The sequence below is a fragment of the Cyanistes caeruleus genome, chromosome 24 (assembly GCF_971803275.1).
Source record: "Cyanistes caeruleus chromosome 24, bCyaCae1.hap1.1, whole genome shotgun sequence".
NCBI lineage: Eukaryota > Metazoa > Chordata > Aves > Passeriformes > Paridae > Cyanistes > Cyanistes caeruleus.
The window spans coordinates 1309941-1332174 of NC_141724.1; the positions used below are offsets into that span (position 1 = coordinate 1309941).

A 22234-nucleotide genomic window follows, 5' to 3' on the forward strand; every position below is an offset into this window, starting at 1 on the left:
TGGTTGATCAAAGAGAAGAGTTCGGCCTCCCACTGCTCTTTAGCTCGGGGCCAGTTTCAGCAGGAGCTCTCTGGGCAGCGTGGCAGGGCCAGCTGGGCCAGCTCCGGGCTTGTGGTGGCTTCCAGGTGCTCCTTCATCTCCCACAGCATCAGGGCTTCTCCTCTCCCTCCCGCTGGGCTGGCTGGAAGCACCTGGAGACTCCGTGTTCTGCTCCATCCCTGCTTGCCTTGGCTTGTCCTCCCTGATTCCCCGGGGTGGGGACACGTCCTCGGCGCTGCAGCCACCTCCTCCTGCATCCCACTCTTCCTCCAGCCTGGATTTTGGCTGGAAGGTGCCAGCCCTGACCTCCAGTGCTGCTCAGGCAGGGTGGCAGTGGCACTGTCACCCCTCAGCTCCTGTGTGACACTCTTGGAAGGTTCTCCCTTCTCCAGGGATCTCTGCCAAGGGACTGGCCTTGCCCGAGGGACACGGGTGGATCTGTGGCTGTGTCTGGAGGAGGGACATTTGGGGATGGAAACACTGCTGGGAAGAGCCCCCTGTGCGGGGGGATTCCAGGGGGGTGGCAAAGGGCTGATCTGGATGGGAGAGCTTGGATCCTCTTCCAGGGGCCCCCAGGAGAGCTGGGGAGGGACTTGGGATGAGGGATGGAGTGACAAGGGACAATGGCTTCAAACTGAAAGAGGGAAGGTTCAGGTTGGATACTGGGCAGGAATTCCCCCCTGTGAGTGTGGGGAGGGGCTGGGATGGAATTCCCAGAGCAGCTGTGGCTGCCCCTGGATCCCTGGCAGTGCCCAAGGCCAGGCTGGAGCAGCCTGGGATGGCGAGAGGTGTCCCTGTCCCTGCAGGGGGTGGCACTGGGTGATCTTTAATGTTCCTTTCCATGCTCAGGATGGCTCTGCCCCGCTGCCCTCGGGGGGACTTTGAGCAGGGGCAGCTGCCCAGGAGCCCCAACCCCCAACCCCAGGAGCGGGGGCTTTGCCAAGGGGTCCTGGTGGGCTGGCTGTGTCCCTGTCCGTGTGTCCCTGTGTCCCCTTGCCCCTGTCCCTGTGTCCCTGTGTCCCCCTGCCCCTGTGTCCGTGTTCCTGTGTCCCTGGGCCTGTGTCCGTGTCCCTGTGTCCATCTGTCCCTGTGCCTGTGTCCGTATTCCTGTGTCCCTGTGTCCCTGTGTCCATCTGTCCCTGTGTCCCCATGTCCCTGTCCCTTTGTCCCTCTGTCCCTGTCCCCCTGTCCCTGTGTCCATCTGTCCCTGTCCCCATGTCCCTGTCCCTGTCCCTGTCCCCCTGTCCCTGTGTCCCCCTGTCCCTCTGTCCCTGTCCCCCTGTGTCCATCTGTCCCTGTCCCCCCCCAGGTCACCCCGAACCTCCCCCGGTAACCGCCCCCCCTCGCGCTGTGACGTCACCGCGCTGAGCTCAGCCGCTATTAGCATACCACCATTTGCATTCCCTCATTTGCATACGGCCCAGCCAATGGAACGCGGCGGCCGCGCCGTGACGTCACTCCCATCCGCTCTATATAAAGCGTGCGCGCAGCCGGGGGCGCAGACCGAACGCCGCGGAGCCGCCGAGAGGTCGCGGGTGTCCCCCCGTCCCCGCCGGGATGAGCCACCGCCACAGCCACCGCCGCGGCCCCCGGGCCGACATGGTGCCCGAGATCGCCGCCGCCGTGGGCTTCGTGTCCGGCCTGCTGCGGACGCGGGGCTGCGTCAGCGAGCAGCAGCTACAGGTCTTCAGCGGGGCGCTGCGGGAGGCGCTCACAGGTGAGCTTTGGGCGAGGAGAAGCGCGGCGACAGGAGCCCGCTGGTGGCCGGACTCTTCTTGTGGCCCTCGGGACCAGGCGCCCACTGGTGTCCCTCCCGAGTGCCCCCCGTGTGCCTGCCAGGACCTGGTGTCCCTCCCGAGTGCCCCCCGTGTGCCTTCCAGGACCTGGTGTCCCTCCTTGGTGCCCCCCGTGTGCCTTCCAGGACCTGGTGTCCCTTCGAGTGCCCCCCATGGTGATGCGAGGACCTGGTGTCCTTTCAGATGCCCTCTGTGCTCCTTCCAGGACCTGGTGTCCCTCTCAAGTGTCCCTCTCTGTTGGTCCGAGGACCTGGTGTCCCTCCCGAGTGCCCCCCGTGTTCCTTCCAGGACCTGCTGTCCCCTCCCGTGTCGCTCGTGGGACCTGGTGTCCCTCCTTGATGCCTTCCATGTCCCTTCCAGGACCTGCTGTTCCCAACAGCGTCGCTCCCGGGACCTGCTGTCCCCTCCCGTGTCGCTCATGGGACCTGGTGTCCTTCCTTGATGCCCTCCGTGTCCCTTCCAGGACCTGGTGTCCCTTCTTGATGCCTTCCATGTCCCTTCCAGGACCTGCTGTTCCCAACAGTGTCGCTCCCGGGACTTGCTGTCCCCTCCCGTGTCGCTCCCGGGACCTGGTGTCCCTCCCGAGTGCCCTCCATGTCCCTTCCAGGACCTGGTGTCCCCTCCCGTGTCGCTCCCGGGACCTGGTGTCCCTCCTTGGTGCCCCCCCTGTCCCTTCCAGGACCCGGCGTGCCCTCCCGTGTCGCTCCCGCTGTCCCTCCTTGGTGCTCCCCGTGTCCCTTCCAGGACCTGGTGTCCCCTGGTCTCGCTCACCCCTCGGGGCTGTCCCAGCTCCGTCTGTGCCTTTGTGTCCCCCCCGAGCCGCCCGTGTCCCCGCGGGGTCCTGGCAGCCCCAGTGTGGCACTGCAGACCCCCGGGATGATCCCGAGCCCCCTCCCGGTGCCAGCGGGGCCTGCCTCTCCCCCCGGAGGGTTTTTGGGGGTCCCTCCCAGCCCGGGGCTCTTATCGGCCGCAGGGAGGGGTGGCCGCTTTGTGATAAGGAGCCCCAAATTCTCCTGAGCTCGGGTTCCGTGGGGCAGCTTTGGGGTGCCCGATACCGTATCTGCCCCGGGCAGCCCCTGCCGTGGATTTTGGGGATGCACTCGGTGCCAGCAGCACCTCCCCATCCCCTGCCCCACCCCTGGGAGGGGGATTCGGGTCCCATCTCCTCGCTACACAACTTTCTGGGCCGTTTAATTCCTGCTCTGCCCTGCTGGGGTTTGGGGTTTGGCCTTTAAACCCCAAATTTGGTGGGGGCTAAATGAGGGATATCTGCCTGAGGGATATCCCTGCTCACTCCTGTTCCCTCCCAGAGCCCTGCAGAAACCCTGACAAACCCTCCACAGGGCGTTGTGCAGGTTTCACCTTTAAATCTGAAATTCTACGGTGGCTAAATGTCCTAAACTCCATTTCCCACCTGGGAAAGATCCATTCCTGAGCTCCCCCTGCTCGCTGCTCTGCCCATTCCCTTCCAGAGCCCTAAACTCCACTTCCCACCCGGGAAAAATCACAGCTCACTGCTGTGAAAAACGAGGTTCATATAATTTTTATAGAATTTAAAAGTTTAATAGAAAAAAAAACCAATTAGGAGAAAAAAATAAAGTATACAGATCTGGCCAGGTGTCTCTGCATTCACCTCACTGACAAAAGATTGTCCCTTAAAAACAGAACCCTGCTGCATATCCAGAAATTCTCATCCATATCCAGGAATTCTCATCCATATCCAGAAATTCTCACCCATATCCATAAATTCTCACCCATATTCATCCATTCTCCTTAGGATCTTTGGTGTTCTTCTGTTTAGTTTTCTCTTGCCCCCTTCCCAAGAGATCAATCTTCTTGAGATTTACATTCCCTGATACCAGAAATGCAATAAATTCCTCCCCAGCAGAGTTCTGGTCACTGCTGTCTTCATCTGGATAAGATATTTACAAATGCAGGAGTTCTCCAGCTATTTTTTTTTCCCTCTTTGGGTTTCCTCTTTATCCTTTTTTTTTCCAGTCTTTGGTTTATACAAACAAAAGCAGTTTTAATTTTATTTTTTATTTATTTTTACTATGCCATAGCCTAACATATATGTATTATACCGCTATTCCTAAATTTCATCAATAACAGAAATAAACTACATTAACACAACAAAGTTTCTCATACACATAACATTCATTTTAATATTTGAAATTAAATATATCTATAAAATATATTTAAAAATAAAAAATATATCTATATAAAATATATCTATATAAAATATATCTATATAAAATATATCTATATAAAATATATCTATATAAAATATATCTATATAAAATATATATAAAATATAAAATATATCTATATAAAATATATCTATATAAAATATATCTATAATATAAAATATATCTATAATATAAAATATATCTATAATATAAAATATATCTAAAATATAAAATATATCTAAAATATAAAATATATCTATATAAAATATATCTATATAAAATATATCTATATAAAATATATCTATATAAAATATATCTATATAAAATATATATAAAATATAAAATATATCTATATAAAATATATATAAAATATAAAATATATCTATATAAAATATATATAAAATATAAAATATATCTATATAAAATATATCTATATAAAATATATCTATATAAAATATATATAAAATATAAAATATATCTATAACACTGCTCTCCCCCATCCCCCTTGCAGAGCACTACAAACACCACTGGTTCCCCGAGAAACCCTTCAAAGGCTCCGGCTACCGCTGCATCCGCATCAACCACAGGATGGACCCCATAATCAGCAAGGCAGCGAGCCAGATCGGACTGAGCCTCCCGCAGCTCTACCAGCTCCTGCCCAGCGAGCTGACGCTCTGGGTGGATCCCTACGAGGTCTCCTATCGCATCGGAGAGGACGGATCCATCTGCGTTTTGTACGAGGCCGCCAAACCCCCCAGCTCCTACGGAGGGATGCTCACCTGCAAGAACCAGATGATGCTGGGCCGTACCAGCCCTTCCAAAAACTACATCATGACTGTCTCCAGCTAAAAAAAACAAAACAAAACAAAAAAAACCCCAAACAAAACCCCAAAAAAACACGACAAAAACAAAAAACAACAAAAAAAAAATCTCCTCCTTGTCCTTACACTGCCAAGACACAGGCTACTGTAATACCTCAAGCTGAGGATCTATTTTTAAGATGAAGAGCTATTTATATTTTTTAAAAAAAACCCTCCAGAAAATCCAAAATTAAAATATTGGGTGTCGCTCTGAGCCGAGGCGGCGCCCCAGGTGCCTTTTCTAAAGCTGTTGCAAGCTTGTGAGTTTTCTTTTTTTTTTTTTTTTTTAATTATTATTATTATTGTGAAGCTGAGATCTACCTAATTAAGTGTTGGATGGCAGTTTTGGGGCTGGCTTTGCTCACCTTGGAGTGTCAGAATGGGGGATGAGGGGGGTGAAGCCAGGCTGGGAAGTGGCTGAGATGTCACCTCGTCCCCACCCTGCTTTCCAGGGCTCTTCCTGCATCTCCAGTGGTGCTGGAGCTGCTGGCCTGACCTCTCTGTGCCGGGGTTTGGTGTCACCTCGGGGCTGGCTCAGCCTGGGGACACCGGGGTGCCCCTCCTGGGTGTGCTCTGCCCCTCTCCCACCCCCTGCCCTTCCCTGGACGGGCTCACTGGGCTGTGGAGCTCGGCAGAGACACCCTGGTGGTGTCCCCAGGGTGGCTCGTGGTGGCACTGAGGGGACATTGCTGCTCCGAGGGGCTCAGCCCTGGTGACCTCTCCGTGTCCCCAGGGCTGCCTCGTGTCCCCTGTCCCGGAGCTGCTCCTTGTCCTGCTGAGCTCGGGGTCTGACACCCCCTTTTTGCTGCCTTTTCTCCTCAAACCTGGAGTTTTTGGGGTCCTGATGTTGCTCTCTGTGGGATGCTCAGGAGTTTTTGGGGTCCTGATGTTGCTCTCTGTGGGATGCTCAGGAGTTTTTGGGGTCCTGATGTTGCTCTCTGTGGGATGCTCAGGAGTTTTGGGGTCCTGATGTTGCTTTTTGAAGCTGCAGCACTTCCCCTGCCCCCTTGGGAAAGGAATTTGGGTCCCATCTCTTTGGGACAGAGCTCTTGGTGCAGTTTAATTCCTGCTCCAGTGCTCTGCCCCTGTCCTGTGCTCTCCCAGCACTCAGGAAGGCTCTGCCCAGCTGTTTTTTTTGGGGGATTTGGCTTTTAAACCCCGAATTTAGCAGGGGCTAAAGGCCCTGAACTCCACCAGCCTGCTGGGAAGGAGCTTTTCCTGGGATATCCCACATCCACTGCCTCTTTCCCAACCCCTGCTGCTCCCCCGGGGGTCCTGGGGGAAGATCGGGGCGTGGATGTGCTCGGTTGTAGCAAAACTTCCTGGATAATAATTTTTATTATTGTGAAGCTGAAACTTCCCCTTTTCCTGACGTGGCAAAGGCAGAGTTGTTCAAGTTCTCAGACATTTGTGCAATATATTTCCAAATCCTGGGTGCTGTGGGAGAGGAAGGAAGCTCCCAGCTTTAATACATTAAATAATCCAGCCCAGCAACCCGGCCTTGACTTGGAAAATTCAGATTTTTTTTTTTATTTTTGCAAGCTCCATCAAGTCCAGAACTGGAAAATCAGCCTCGATTCTCAAATCCTTTATTCTGTTTTTAAGTGTCAGGTCACTGTTTGTGCCCGAGGAGATCAGAGCAGAGTCTGGGCTTGCATCATTTCCCTTTTCACTCGAATTTCTCACGTCAGCAAAGCGGAACTGAAGCACTGGGGGGGCTTTTCTTGTGCAATAGGTGACCTCACCCACAGGGGAGTGCCTGGCAACGACCAAAAAAATCAAATTCCCTTTTCCAGGAAAAGTCATCTCTGCTTTTTTTTTGTTGGGATTCCTGACTCGAAGCTGCCTGATGTGGAGAGCCCACCCCGGGAGGAGCTCGGGGCTGAATTCGGGCAGGATCAAAGCAGCCTCCAAGTTTTATTCCCTCCTCCTCCCCAGAGGAGTTTTCCAGGAGTTTCCCACCAAAGGAACACCCCAGAACCAAAACAGCCTCGCTCTTCTCACCCCGGGGGTGGAGGAGCCTCGTGTCCAAGGTGTCTTTTTTCTTTAATTTTATTTTTTAAAGCTTCAAAACCAACCAAATTTGGGTAGAATCCACTTCTCTCTCGTAGCTGGTGACACAAAAGCTGTGAATTCCCGTGCTCTTGCTGCCTTTTGCCTCCAAGCCTGATGTGATGTGGATTTTGAGACAGTGTCTTTGAGGGGGGTTTCTGTCATTATTAATATTTTATTTTTATTTTTAACCAAGCTGGACTGTTGAACGGGACCTGCTTTTTTTTTTTTTTTTTTTTTCCTTTTTTTCCTTTTTTCCCCCCCTTTTTCCCCCCCTTTTTTTCCCCCTTTTTTTCCCCCTTTTTTTTTTCCCCCTTTTTTCCCCCCCTTTTTTTCTCCCCTTTTGTTTTTTTTCCCTGTTTTGTTTTTTCCCCGTTTTGTTTTTTTCCCCTTTTTGTTTTTTCCCCTTTTTGTTTTTTTCCCCCCCTTTTTTTGGGGGGGTGAAAATGTTGGGAATTCTGTGAGGAATTGGAGGAGGGAGCAGCTGGTTCCTGATGTACAGAAACGTTTTATACCCGGAATGTACAGACCCCCGGGCTTTTTTTTTTTTTTGTTACTTTAATAAAAATGTAGCATTGTAACCCGGCCTGCCTCATTCCTGGGAGCTCAGGGAGGAGATTTGGGATTTGGGATTTGGGATTTCAGCCCAAACCCCGCCCTGGGAATGTTGTGGGGGTGACTGCAGATTTCCGGCTGCGTCACCCAGGTTCGGCAAAAAAGCTTCCTGGCCTTCCAAACTCCAGGAATTCCAGCTGGGCATGACTCAGAAGAGGCTGTGGGTGTCCTGCCCTTCTTCTCCTCCTCCTTGGGACTCTGTGGAAATCTCGTGTCCTGCCCGGTGTTAAAAACCCTGCCCGATCTCCCCTCCCCAATCCTGGGAATATTTGATGGGAATTTTGGGAAGCGGGGGATTAAGGGTGAAGCTTCCCTGGCCTCTCTGTCCTTGCAGGAGGGTGAGGGATCAGCCTGGGGTTGGATCCTTGGGGCAGGGATGGGGATGGGGAGGATGCTCGGTGTCGTCACCACCGAAGCAGCCGGGGCTGAGTCACGGCCCATCCTGTTCTGGGGGGGCTGAAAAAACTCAGAGCTGTCCCCCCTTCCCAGGCTGGGGACCCCTCTCTGCCACCAGGACTTTAAAAACCTTGACTCAACCAGCTTGGGCTTACCTTGAACCCAAAATTCCATTTTTTATTGAATTTATTCCATTTTTTATTGAATTTATTCCATTTTTTATGGAATTTATTCCATTTTTTATGGAATTCAGGAGGGTTTGGTTGACCTGCCAAGCTCCCTGCCACCATTCCCTCTGCCACCAAACTTCCTTTAAAGGCCTCGGCTCAGCTTGTATTTATTTTGACCCAAAACTCCCTTTTCCATGGAATTTAGGAGGGTTTGATTGACCTGCCAGGCTCCCTGTGAGTGGGGATACCCCGGGGGGACACAGCCCTGTGTCCCCTCTGCCCCTGCCGGGCACCCAGCAGCTCCTCCCCTCCTCCCAACCATTTGTGGGTGCATTTGGGCGCTGCCTCGAAGCCTCTCCTCTTTTATTTCCCCCTCCACTGCCACCAACACACCCAAATTATCTCTGCTGCCGGGGCAGGGCCGGGCGCCGCTCACCTGCGGACTCACCGGGAGGAATCCCCGGCTCCGGAGGCTCCTCCAGCCTTTTCCTCCCTCTGCCTTCCCAGCTCCAGCCCGGAGCTGCATTCCGGGCTCCCAGCCCGTTCCCAGGCCAGCCCGGCGTGCCCTGACCCGTGGCTGGCATCTGGGGCTGCTGCTGAAATTTGGGTCGCTCCCAGGCCGGATAAAAATAAAATTTAGGTGGGGAGTGTTGGGAGGCCGAGCCCTCCCTGCCGCTGGGGCGCTGACGGAGGTGCTATTTTTAATTTCCCCGACGTTTTTGTGCTGGTGGGATGGCGGTTCCTGGGCTGGGAGCTGCGTGAGCTCGGGGTTTCATCCCTGCCAGCCCTTTCCAGCCTTTCTGGGATCCACGGAATTCCCTCAGGGAATGTGGGGGGTGTGGATACCCCTGGACTGCTCGGCAAAGACTGGAAGCAACAAAATCCACCTGGAATGGGGACAAGTTGGAATTGGGAGGGGGACACCCCAACACCATCCCCATGTCACCCTGTTCCCATGCCATAGATCCCATCCCATAGATCCCATCCCCATCCCATCCCATGGATCCCATCCCATGGATCCCATCCCATGGATCCCATCCCCACCCCATCCCATGGATCCCATCCCATGGATCCCATCCCCATCTCACCGATCCCATTCCCATCCTGTGGATCACATAGATCCCACCCCATTCCCATCCCATCCCATGGATCCCATCCTGTGGATCACATGGATCCCATCCTATGGATCCCATCCCATTCCCATTCCCATGGATCCCATCCCCATCCCGGCCCCTCTGCCGCAGCTGCTCCCGGCCTGGGCCGGCTCCAACGCTCCCATTTCTGCCTCTTGGGGGATGAAGGGGATTTGTTGGTGCCGTGCGGGGACAAGCGACAATTCCCCGACTGTCCCCATCTGTCTGCGGGGGCGGGGGCAGCGCCAGGGCCGCGGTTTTGTTTCTCCTTTCACGCCCCGCTGAACTTTGCACCTTTTGTTCGGCAGGGAAGGGCTGGGAGCCGGGGCAGGGCAGAGCCCGCCGGGCCCGGGGGTGCGCAGGGCTTTCAATCTTCATTTAATCTTCATTTAATCTTCATTTAATTTTAATTTAAAACGGGAATTGTTGAGGGCTCGCAGCCCGTGCTCAGCCCCGGGAGCTGCCGGCGCTGGGTGGCCTCGGAGGGACAGCGGTGGCAGCCCTGAGGGTGGCTGTGCCCTCGGCACCAGGACACGCCGGGGCTCTGTCCCCAGGGGAGGCTGTTCCCGCATCTCAAAGGAATTCCGTGCCCCCGATCTCAAGGGACATCATTCCCACATCTCAAAGGGACATCGTGTCCCCTGTCCCCAGGAAATGCCGTGTCCCCTGTCCCCAAGGGGAGCTGTGTCCTCTGTCCCCAACAAATGCTGTGTCCCCTGTCCCCAACAAATGCTGTGTCCCCTGTCCCCAAGAAATGCTGTGTCCCCTGTCCCCAAGAAATGCCATGTCCCCTGTCCCCAAGGGGAGCTGTGTCGCCTGTCCCCAAGGAATTCTGTGTCCCCTGTCCCCAAGGGAAGCCGTGTTCCCTGTCCCCAGGGGAGCCGTGTCCCCACCCCTGGCAGAGCCCGGAGCAGTGGCATGGGGAGGGACAGCCGGAGGCTGCGTTCCCTGTCTGGGGCAGTTCCCTTTTCCCTGGAGCCGTGTCTGGGCTGGGAACGCAGAGCCCGGGGCAGCCCCGGCCCGGCCCCCCCAGCAGCTGCCGGGGCTTGTCCAGGGCTTGGAGCCGCTGCTCTCCTCGGCCTCTCCTTCCCCTGGGATGAGCCCGACGTGTCCCATGGAGAACATTCCCGCCTCTGGAAGCACCAGAGAGCTCATGGATCTCCCCCCTCTGCCGTGTCCCACGCAGGTGACACCCAAGAGGGTCCCGTGGGCCACATCCAAACTCCACGGGTGCCATTTGAGATGCTCTGTGTCCCTTCTGCCCTAAAACTCGGGAGCATCCCTAAAAATCCCTGCCAGCCTGGCCAGCTCCCACCAGGCAAAGGGAGAAGGATTTGGGGTGACCCCAGGATGGCTTTGGGGATGTTTTGGGGCACCCGAAGATCCCCGTGGGGATCCCTGTGCCTGGCACAGCGGGGATGGGGCAGCTCCTGGTGGGGACACAACCCCCGTGTGACCTCCGGACCTCCCGAGAGGGACATCGGGGAAATGTCACCGGGACCGGCCCGAGAGGGACATCGAGGAAATGTCACCGTGCCCGTCCCGAGAAGGACATCGGGGAAATGTCACCGGGACCGGCCTGGAGGGAACAACATCCCCGAGCCTGCGGCTCCCGGAGGGCGAGGCTCCTTTCCCCCGGACAATGCCCTTTGAGCCGGGAGTTGTTCCCGTCGTGGCACCGGATAAAACAGGGAAGGGCGAGGCTGGAGCGGAGCCGCTGCCCCGCCTGCCTCGGGTGCCGCTTTATTGGGGTTAAAAACCTGGACTGGGATGAGATGCGGCAGTGGGGCTCGCTCCAAACTCATCCCCCCTTCCCAGAGATTGTCCCTCCTGCCTCGGAACCCAATCCCCTGGCTCTGGGAGAGCGTTTGCCTCCATTTATGGCAGATCTGTTGGATTTTTTGGGAGCTGTGCTCCCGTTTTGGGAGGGATCCCACAGAGGATCTACCCCACAAATTCCCCTCTGGGCCACCAGCAGATCTTGGGGTGTAGAGTGAAGCTCTACCCCGACATTCGGGCTGAGAATTCCCATTTCTCCCTTTTTTAATGGGGTTCAGCCCCATCCCAAGGCCGTTCTCACGGACCCCATGGTCTCAGAACCACCCCAAAACCTCCTGGGGCAGCAGGAGGGGGGAGAAGGGCGATGCTGAGCCCGTGCCCCCCAAACCAGAGACCCCTCCCGCGGCCCCCAGCAGCTTTAGGGGGGTTTAGGGGGGCCCACGCTGCCTTTTGGGGCCGAGACAAAGCCCGGCTTGATATTTATGGCACGTGCAGAGGGGGCGAGCGGGACAGATGGCCGGGGGAACAAAAGGGGGACGCAAGAATGGGAGCTGAACAGATCGGGAATTTCCTGCCCAAATCTCTGCCTCCCGTTCCCAAAACGCCGCCCGCCGAGCAGGACGCTCCCCACGGTCCCCAAAAAGTGTTGGGGATCTCAGAGGGGAGCGGGTGGAGAGACCCCAAACCCCCCCAAATCCCAAATTCCAGCTGCATTTTGGAGCTGTGGGATCAGGACCCCTCATCCCCCTGACCCTCAGCCCGTTCCAGGGGTGGGATCCCCCTCCCGGCAATTTTCCTATTTTTTCCTTATCTCTTCCCAGCTGCTGCGGCCGGACCCCGACAGTTGATTATTATTAATTATCATCTTTAATTGCGGCGGCGGCGGGAGCTGCCCACCCCTTGTCCCTTTGTCCCCGAGCCTCCCAAGGCCAGGAGAAGTTTTGGGTTAAATCCGAGAAGAATCGGGCAATCGAGGGTGTGACACCGGTGACACTTCCCTGAGTGCCACCACCGCTCTGGGACCTGTCTCGAGCTCCTGTCCCCATTCCTGGAGAGGGTTTTTCCCATCCTGGATCCCTCTGGAAGCGCTGGGATGAGCCCAGCACCCGCTGCCTCGCTGCTTTTTATTTTGGTTTTGAGGTTTTTTTTGTGTTCTCCTTTTTTTTTTTGCGCTTCTCCGAGAGGAAATATTTGGAGGGGTTGTTTTCCAGCAGAAATTTGCGTTTCCTGAGGGAAACATCCTAAAGGGAATGTTTACAAACAGTCTGGGAAGTGTTGGAGCTGAGGGAGGGAGGCTGCAAAAGGGGAGGTAGGGAAAAAAAAAAAGAAAAGAAGAAAAAAAAAGCGAGGGGATGAGGAGAACTGGGAGGGGAAAATGTGGAAAGGAGTGGAGGCGGAATTCGGGGTTTTCAGGGAAAAATCTGGGGGGTTCTGCAGAAATCCTGCTGCTCCCCATGGGGCACCCAGTGAGAGCTGCTGGGTTTTGGCATCCCCTGAGAATCCTTGGGAGAACCCCAGAGCCCCGCTGGGATTTTGGGGGGCTGCAGCTGCCGGTGCCCCCTGCAGCAGTGCCCCCAAAGCCCCTCCAGGGGGGTTCTTTGGCTTGGTTTGGGGTTTCCCCCTCCTTTTTCCTGCTCTGTGGGTCTGGACAAAGCCCTGCTCTCCCCCCTCCTCCTCCTCCTCCTCGGTGGGATCCAGGGGCCCCCCGGACCCCGCAGCTCCTCCCGGCAACAGGAGGAGGAGGAAGGGGGTGAGGAGGGGGAGCCAAGCCCCCGTTGCCTGCTGTTCCCACCACAACAAGGCAGAGATTGGGCGCCCGCGGGACCAATGGGGGCTGTCCCTGGATTTTGGGGAGGGGGGGAAGCGGGGCAGGGGGGGTGCTCTGACCCTCTGCCCCCTCCCCTTCCCCCCAGCTGCTGGGAACCAGGAATCCCCGGCCCTGCCCGGCTCCAGCAGCTGCTGGAGGAGCTCTGGGTTTTGTTTGCTCCCTTCCCAGATCCCTCAGGAATTACAGGATTCGGGCTCCCTAAAACCTCCCCGACTCCTCTGGTTGTTCCCTCTGGACCGTCCTTCCCAGATCCCTCGGAAATGATGGGATTTGGGTTCCCTAAATCTCCTCCTCATCCCCTTTGGCTTTGCAGGGATTTGGGAAGGAGTGTGGATCATCCCCCCAAGCCGGGGATGAGGGGAGATGGGATCCAGCAAATCCTGCCCCTGGGAGCAGCTCCCGACCTCCTGGGGCAGGAAATTCCCCTGGAGCAGGGACAGCCTGGAGGGGACCCTCGGGGACAGCCAGCACCATCCCTGCTGGGATCCCAAACCAGGGGTCCCCTGTCCTGGTGCCTCCGGGAGGGTCTGGGGGGTTGGGATGAGGATGAGAATGTCCCTGTGCCACCCTGGGATGAGGAAGGGGTGTCCCAAGGGGATGGAGTGGGATTTTCCAGCCCGTCCTGGCTGGGAGTTCTGGCTGGAGCTTTGGGGCTGGTCCCGGCCAGGGATTGGGGTTTTTTTGGAATCCCAACTCCTGCATCCCATCCAGGTGACCCCGGCAGGATTTGGATCTCTGGGATGGGGTTTGGGAGGTCGGGATGAGGTCGGGATGTCCCTGTGCCACCCTGGGATGTGGGGAGGGATCGGGATGTCCCAAGGGGATGGAGCCGGATCTTCCTGCCTGGCTTCTGCAGGAGCCTCGCCTGGAGCTTTGGGGCTGCCCCTGACCAGGGATTGGGGTTTTTGGGAATCCCACATCCCACAGAATCCTGCAGCCTCTGCTTCCCTGGCTGCTCCCAGCCAGGGAATGGCACTTTCTGCTTCCCTCCATGTGAAATTCCGATTTTTCATCCTTATTTTTGTAAGCATCCCTCAGCTGAGCCGTTAAAAATCCTCAGGGCCGGAGCTTGCGGGACCAGGAAAACACCCGGCAAAAAATCCCGGGGGGTGCCGCGATCCCTCCCACTCCCCCTGACCCTTTTCCGTGGATATTTTCCTGGGAAATGCGGTGGAGCAGCAGCTCCTCGGCAGAGCTCCGTGCCATGCCCGGGACAGCCGCTAGACGGCAATTCCAGCCTGGATTATGGCTGGAAAACCATCCTGGAGAAGAGGCGAGGCTGCAGGGCTCCCGGGACGCGCTGGCTGCAGGTACTGGAAGGGTTTTATTGATGAGTTGGGGGTTGACAGTTCATGCTGGTGAAATGATGGGATTTTGGGGTGTTTTTTTTTAATGTTTTGCATGCAGGAACAACGCGGAGGGTGCGGGTGACCGCCTGGACAGGTCACCCCCAAAGCTCAGCTGCCCCTTCCGTCCTCAAACTCAGCCGGCTGAGGGTCCCAGTTGGGGAATTTGGGATTTTTGTGGTGAATTCCAACGCGGCTCTGTGATTAGGTTTGGGGGTTTGATTGGGGTACCCCGGGGGCCTGGGCAGGGAGGGGGCTCAGGGAGGGGTGCCCAGGCAGCTGGGGGTGACAATTCCAGGGGTGACAACTCCAGGGGTGACAATTCCAGGGGTGACAACTCCAGGGGTGACAACTCCAGGGGTGACAACTCCAGGATTTTCCAGGACAGCTCTGGGGGAGGGGGATGACAGCACCGGGATTTTCCTCATCCTGCCCCAATCCAGGGGTTTGGGAGGAAGATTTGAGACCCCTCCCATGCCCAGGCTGTTCCTCGGGGGGTCTCCCTCTGACCCCAGGGAAGGTTTCTCTCCTTTAGGGTTTCTCTCTGTTAATTCTGGAGCAGGTTGATGGAAAAGGGGGAAAAAAAGAAAGGGAAGGGATGGGTTTGCTCCTCCCCATCCCACACTGAGGGACCCTCCTGGAGATTTTTAACCCTTCACTCCTGCAGCTCCCGACCCCTTGGATGCCCCTTCCAGGGACCGCTGGCCCAGGGGGTTCAGATCCGCTTTTGGGATCGGGACTGGGATTCCCGGATTTCCAAGGTGGGATGAGCCCCATCCCTGCTGCGTCCCACCCCAGTCCTGGGGAGGGGGTGACCGCGGGCACAGCGCTCCGAGGCGGGCTCCGAGAGGGCTCCGAGCTGGGATCTGGGCGGAAAAAGGGAGAATTTGGGGAAAACCGGGCGCGCACGGGAGCGCGCTGTGATTGCGCTGCTGCCAAGCCGAGTCGGATGGAAAAGCGGGAAGGAGGGAATCCCTGGGAATGAGGGACACGAGTCCTGAGGGTGGCAGGGCCGGGTCAGATCTCGATGACGGTGGCCCGGCGCAGGCACAGCGGCGCGTCCGGGGGCACCGCGTTCCGCTTGATCTCGTTGCCGTCGAGCCGCAGCACCTGGAGCCGGGAGTAGTTCATGACATCCACCACGGAGCAGAAACTGCTGATGGAGAACTCTGGGAAGGAGAGGAGATGGAGCTGAATCCCCCACAGCCTCCCCCAAAGGGACGATTTTTAGTTGGAAATTCTCTGTCCGGGGGATCGACCCCCGAGAGCCGCTTCATGTGGAGGCAGACGGGGCAAAAAAGGATGGGAGCAGCCCAAATTCGCTGATTTTTCCTGCGGATTTGGACTCAGCCCCGCAATCTAAAAGGGTTCCTGGTGCTCCTGGCCGCAGCCAGGAGGAGCAGGAGGGTTTGTGCCTATCCCAGGGTTTGGAAGCTCCCCTGCCCCGCCTGGCTGGAGCGCTCGGAGGGTGGAGTCGGACAGAAGACGTTGCTTTCCATCAGGATTTGCCTCTCCAGCCTCTTTTGGAGGCTTCCTGGGCTGCAGCCTCCATCCCCCGATCCCCCTGGCCGCCGTGGGACCCCCGGGCAGCGTGTCCAGGAGCAGGGATGTCCCTGTCCCCATCCCAGCCGTCCCCTCCCCGCTCCTCTGCTGCCAGCGCCGGGCAGGGAAATTCCAGCCCGGCCCAGGCTGCGTTTGGGAGCGGGAGATGGAACAAACTCCAAATACTTTCTTTTCCTTTTCCGTGCAGGATTTGAGCCTAGAGGGCAGCAGAGCTCCAGGCCGGGCTGCTGCTGGAAAAGGCAGCGGGATGCTGGGGGAGCCAGGCTGGGATCTGGGGGGGCTGCAGCCACAGAGGGGACCCCCGGTGGGGCGGAGGGGAACGACCGCGGTCTGGATGATCCAAAGGGGTTGGAGCAGAGCTCCTGGAGCAGCATTCCTGCTCTTGGGGGTGCTATGAAGGTCAGCGGGACCCGCAGAGGAGGAGGAGGAGGAGGGGGAGGAGGAGGAGGAGCTGGCGGTGGCTCCGCGGCGTTTGTGGGCAGACGGCGGCAGCTCCGGCTTTGGAAAGCAAACATTTGGGAATCTGTTCCCGTGTCTGTGCTGCTGGCAGCTCCCCGCTGCGGGGTTCTGTGTTTTCCCTGCAACAGCTGATGGCTGCACTAACGCCCCCATCCCCATCCCCATCCCCAGCCCCAGCCCCATCCCCATCCCCATCCCCATCCCCATCCCCATCCTCATCCCATCCCCATCCCCATCCCCATCCCCATCCCCATCCCCATCCCCATCCCCTCCTCATCCCCATCCCCATCCCCATCCCCATCCCCATCCCCATCCCCATCCCCAGCCCCAGCCCCAGCCCCATCCCCACCTCTCCATTCCAGCTCAGTCCTGCCCCCAGGGCCTGGCAGGTGAGGGGATCAAGGCCGGCTTTTTCCAGGAGCTTTTGCTCGGGGGTTTTATTTTTCCAGCCCGTTTTATATAAATAGCAGCCCCAGAACAATCTGTTCCCTTTATTTATTTGTGTATGGAGGGGAGGGAACGTCAGGCCTGGCAGGAGATCAGGATCGGAGCGCTGAGAGCTCCCAAGGGAAGGACAAACCCCTCAGCTGCAGGCTGGGACATGTGGGGGGCTTTGGGGACACGGATGGGGCTGTGGGGGGGACAGAGGGGCTGGCTCTGGGAATCGGGGGATGTCCCTTGTGCAGGCACTGGGGAATGTCCCTGTCACCTGTGCTGGCACTGGGGAATGTCCCTGTCCCCTGTTCTGGCACTGCCCGGGGTGTTCTGTGTCCCCTGCGTGGCTGTGGGGACCCCCCAGCTCTGTGGCCCCACTGCCGTGACCCCTCCTGACCCCACAGACCCCTCCCCAGGTCTGTGGGGTCTGTGGGTTGCTTTCCACCTGCTTTCCCCTGCTTTCCACCATCTCCAACCCCAGGAGATGCTCAGGCTCCTGAGGAATCCCCCAAAATCCAGCGCAGGGATCCCACGGGAGCACCCCAGGCTGGGACAGGACAGCTCCCACCCCTGCCTTGCTCAGGACTGCCCAGAACCCTCACAAATCCCAAATCCCTGCTCAAACCACCACCCCAGGCCATTTCCCAGGGGTTTTTCACCGCTGCTCACCGTTGATCTGGTTCCCCTGCAGGTAGAGGTTCTCCAGGTTGGTGTTGACCCGCGGGATCTTCTGGAGCCGGTTGTAGGAGAGGTCCAGCTCCAGGATGCTGCTGCTGTTGAAGGTGTTGCTGGAGAGCCCTTGGTTGGTCAGGCTGTTGTGGGACATCCTCACGTAGAGCAGCCTGGGGGACACCTGGAAATAATCATCGGGGATGGCGTTGATGTAGTTGTACTCCAGGTACAGCTGCTCCAGGGACGCCGGGAGCCCATCGGGGACCTTCCTGAGGTTGTTGTAGCTCAGGTCAGCCAGGATCAACGACTTGAGCCCCTTGAGGGAGGCGCCCAGCTCGAAGATGAAGTTGTGGCTGAGGTACAGCGCCGTGAGGTTCTCCAGCCCCTCCAGAGCATTGGAAGGCACCTTGGAGATCTGGTTGTAGGAGAGGTGGAGCTCCCGCAGCGAGCGCGGCAGCGGGCCGGGCAGCCTGGTCAGGTTGTTGTTGTTCATGTAGAGCCTCTCCAGGCGCTGCAGCTTCCCAAAAACCCTTTTCCCCATCTTTTCACTGCTGATCTGGTTGTTGTGCAGCGCCAGCCACTCCAGCTCCGTGGCGTTGTCGAAGGCTCCCTCCTGGATGGAGGTGATCAGGTTATTCTGGAAATAGACGTATTTCATCCGCGAGGGCACGAACGGGAGGTACCGCAGGTTCCGCGTGTCGCAGTACATGGCCGAGGAGAAGTTGGGGGGACAGTCACACTCCTGGGGACACCGCCAGGGCGCGGCTTGCTGCGGCTCCGGCTCGGGCTCGGGCTCGCTGTCGGTGGCGGAGGGGTAGGAGTAGGCGTACGCGGGGCTCTCCTCCTCGTAGTAGGGCACGTAGTTGTAGGAGGAGACGCGGGACTGCCGCAGGTAGTACTGGAGCCACGCCAGGTCCTCCTCCTCGTTGTACTGGCCCAGGGCGGAGCCGCAGAGCCCGGCCAGGATGAGGATGAGGGTGGTGGCCCAAGGCATGGCGCTGCAGGGACCTGCCAGGGGACAAAGCCAGGGGAGGATGAGCTGGTGGCGGAGCTGGAGAAGCAGGAGATGAGGGAATCCCACCCAAAAATCCCCGGGTCTGGACACTTCCCCTGTGTGGGGTCATCTGATCTTCCCCCTTTTCACCTTGGAGAAAACTCCATCCCAGTGGAGATCTGGGAGGAACCAGTGGAGATCTGGGAGGAACCAGTGGAGATTTGGGAGGAACCAGTGGAGATTTGGGAGGAATCTCAATCCCAGTAGAAATTTGGGAGGAACCAGTGGAGATTTGGGAGGAATCTCCATCCCAGTAGAAATTTGGGAGGAATCTCCATCCCACTGGAAATTTGGGAGGAATCTCCATCCCACTGGAAATTTGGGAAGAATCTCCATCCCACTGGAAATTTGGGAGGCATCTCCACACCACTGGAGATTTTCTTGTGAGATCCTGATTTCTGGCTAATTCCATCCCAATTTCTGAGGAAATTTCGTTTGCAGGGGATGGAGACTGGGGACACGGGGGTTTGTATGAGGTCACACGAGGTGCCCGGGGTCGGCTCTTCATGGGAAGGAGGAGAAGGAATTTGGATTCCCTTGGGGAAGGGATTTGAATTCTCTGGCTGAGAAGGGAAGCTGCCAGCTCAGGGTGATTTTGGGAGCTCGAGGCATCTTTTGAAGGAGCTCGAGGCGCCTTTTGAAGGAGCTATTTATGCTCCGCTCGCTGGTGACAGGAATCGCTGTGGGTTTCATCCAGCTCTCCCTTCCCCCACAGAAACGCAGGATGCAGATCCCGGTAAACAAATTCTGCCTGATTTTGGAGCTGAAACCTCTTCCAAGCTTCCATTTCCCCAGGCACGGGAAGGGGCAGCACCCTGGGTGTGCCCAGGGAGAGAGGGGCCGTCTCCTGCTGACGGATCCAGAGGAGAGCAAGGAATGAGGCAAACCCATCCCTGCTCCCCTGCCATGCCCAGGTGGGGCTGCAGCGGGAGGATTCCAGCCCTGGAGTCATCCTGACTCCTCATCCCGGGATAAACGAGCTCACGGGGTGTTCCTGCAGCCAGGCAGCTTGAAATCCCTCCAGGAATTTCGCTGCTGGGAGCGGGAGAGGATCCTACGTGGCTGGGAGGGTGTCAGTGCCAGCTCTGCTCCGGCGGGGACAGCAGCGACCAGCAGAGACCAGTGTCCCCTTTTTGCCGTGCCAGGGGTGGCCCTGAGGTCACCTGGTGGCTCCTGGCTGTGTCCCCACCTGCAGCAGGGAGAGGGCACCTGGCTGGGCACACACAGAGGGCACGGAGTGCCCTGCCCTGCCAGCCTGGCACGGGAGAAAAGAGGGATTGGGGCAGGCTTGGCAAGGCCTGGATTCCTCCTTTTTTCCTTGCTTCCCGCTCAGTGTGCTCGGGATGGGATCCTGAGGGATGCTGGGTGCCACGGAGAGCTTGGCAGGGGCAGAGGAGTTTCTCCTCCTCCTCCTCCTCCTGCTCCAGGGCTCTGTGCCTGCTCTCATACCAGAGCCTGCAGCGTCTCCACCCTCTTGGCAGCCCCTTCTCGGGGGCCCCTTTGGGGCAAAACCCCATCCTTGGGGGCAAAACCCCATCCCTGGGAGTAAAAAACCCATCCCTGGGGTCAAAACCCATCCCTGGGATCAGAGCCCATCCCTGGCGTGTCTCCCCCTTTCCCAGTGCCCCCCTTCAACCTGCTGGTGACCCCAAAATCTGTCCCCAGTGTGCCCCCACTACTTGTGGGGTTCTCCTCCCCTCCCTGGGGGCTTTGTCTCTGGCTGTGGGGTGGGACCCTGGTGTCCCTGTCCCCTCCTGGTGTCCCTGCCCTGTGCCAGGGGCTGTAATGGGGTCAGCTCCTCCTTCCAAGGATTTGGGGTGAGGATTGTGGGCATGGAACCGGGATGGGATGGGATGGGATCCATGGGATGGGATCCATGGGATGGGATGGGATCCATGGGATGGGATGGGATCCATGGGATGGGATCCATGGGATGGGATGGGATCCATGGGATGGGATCCATGGGATGGGATGGGATCCATGGGATGGGATCTATGGGATGGGATCTATGGGATGGGATGGGATCCATGGATGGGATCTATGGGATCCATGGATGGGATGGGGTGGGAAGCACTGCCCAGCCTGGATGGACATCGGGAAGCATGTCCAGATCCCAGAAAAGTGGGCATGGATGTGGCAGAGGGGCGGGAGATGGGCAAGAGGGGAGCTGGGACCGGGAGATGGGTGGGATGGGAGAGGAGCAGCAGGAAAAGAGGGAGAGGAGAAGTGGGCAGGAGGGGAGAGGGACATCAGAAGTGGGCAGGAGGGGAGAGGGACATGAGGAGAAGTGGGCAGGAGGGGAGAGGGACATCAGGAGAAGTGGGCAAGAGAGAGGAGCAGCAGGAAAAGTGGGTGGGAAGGGAGATGGCACCAGGAGAAGTGGGCAGGAGAGAGGAGCAGCAGGAGAATTGGGCAGCAGGAGAGATGGGCACCAGGAGAAGTGGGTGGGAAGGGAGACGGCTCCAGGAGAGGTGGGCAGGAGGGGAAGCGCCTCCCTGGCAGCTCCGTCTCTCCAGCTGTGCCACCTCCGGCGCTGCCGGGGCGCGGGGATGGAAACCAGGCTTCAAACAAAAAAAAAAACCCAAAAAAACCCCCAAAACCCACCTCCAAAAAAATAACAATAATAATAAAAGAATCAAAAGAAGTCCCGGACTCACCGGGGTGCGCTGCTCCTGTGCAAAGGCTGCTGCGGGCTGTGCCGTGGCACCGGCAGCATGGGAGGGTCGCTCCCGAGCCGCAGCGCCGGGTGCCCGCCCCAGATCCCGGAGCAAATCCTGCGCTGGCAGGGCACGGGGATTTCGGGGAGTGACCTCGCAGCCGCAGCTTTGCAGGAGAGACTGGAGAGCCCCTGGTGCTGCCTGGCGTTATAAATAACCTGCGATTTCTTTCCTCCCTCTCTCTCTCTCTCTCTCTCCCGTCTTTTCTCTCAGGAGTGTTGGCACTTTCCAGGCTCCCTCTGCTTAACGATTTAGCGGGATTGGGATGTTGTTTTTCAGGGCTGCGTTTCTCATCAGGGAGCCCTGAGGAGGCCTTTGGCCAGATCAGGGAATATCGGGTTTTAGAGGTGCTGAGGACGGGATTCTTTGGGAAAAACACGGAATTATCCTGGATTTTTGCACTACCGGGAGGGGAGATGTCGGCCCTGCTCCGACTGCTCCCCAGGAAGCCTCAGTTTGTGCAGGGCTGCCGTTAAATATTTGGGATAAACATTTCCATGAACGATAAGGCGGCAGCATCCAAGGTAAATAAATTCCCTACCAAAGGGGCCACTGTGACAGCGGGAATTTGTCTCTGAATTTTGGCAGCGCGGGGATGCCAAGCTGGCATTTCTGCAGGCTGGGAAAATCCACATGGGACTGGGGGGTCCCATCCTTCCCCCTGAGATTTTGGGGATCTCATCCATCCCTTGGGATTTTGGGGATCTCATTCGTCCCCCTGGAATTTGGGATCTCACCCATCCCCTGGAATTTGGGGATCTCATCCATCCCCTGGAATTTGGGATCTCATCCATCCCCTGGAATTTGGAATCTCATCCATCTCCCAGGATTTTGGGGATCTCACCCATCCCCTGGAATTTGGAATCTCATCCATCCCCTAGAATCTGGGGATCTCATCCATCCCCCAGGATTTTGGGTATCTCATCCATCCCCTGGAATTTGGAATCTCACCCAACCCCTGGATTTTGGGGGTCTCATCCATCCCCCAGGATTTTGGGTATCTCATCCATCCCCTGGAATTTGGGGATCTCATCCATCCCCTCGAGGCTCAGCCAGGGTAGAAATGGGGGGATAAGGACAAGGAGCGCATCCTGAGGGTTGTGAAGAGAACTTGGAGCTCATCCCAGTGTC

At 57.2% G+C, this 22234-nt stretch overlaps 2 protein-coding genes across 3 annotated transcripts; one reads left to right on the forward strand and one right to left on the reverse strand.

Moving 5' to 3' along the window:
* The first annotated feature begins 1481 nt into the window (after positions 1–1481).
* BTG2 (BTG anti-proliferation factor 2) lies at positions 1482–5130 on the forward strand. Its single transcript, XM_086861874.1, has 2 exons — positions 1482–1756; positions 4536–5130. Exons 1-2 carry the CDS (start codon positions 1597–1599, stop codon positions 4871–4873), a joined length of 498 nt encoding a protein of 165 aa, XP_086718000.1. The 5' UTR covers positions 1482–1596; the 3' UTR covers positions 4874–5130.
* Positions 5131–14162: 9032 nt separating this feature from the next.
* FMOD (fibromodulin) lies at positions 14163–21248 on the reverse strand. Of its 2 annotated transcripts, XM_086861865.1 has the most exons (4): positions 21044–21248; positions 17330–18340; positions 14554–15372; positions 14163–14510 (listed from the first exon to the last, which is right to left on the reverse strand). In XM_086861865.1, the coding sequence occupies exons 2-3, from the start codon at positions 18324–18326 to the stop codon at positions 15221–15223; spliced, it is 1149 nt and encodes a 382-aa protein (XP_086717991.1). In that variant the 5' UTR covers positions 18327–18340; positions 21044–21248; the 3' UTR covers positions 14163–14510; positions 14554–15220. The 2 variants fall into 2 exon arrangements, with proteins under 2 accessions (XP_086717991.1, XP_086717992.1); XM_086861866.1 differs by having other exon boundaries at positions 14163–15372; positions 21044–21209.
* Positions 21249–22234: the final 986 nt, after the last annotated feature.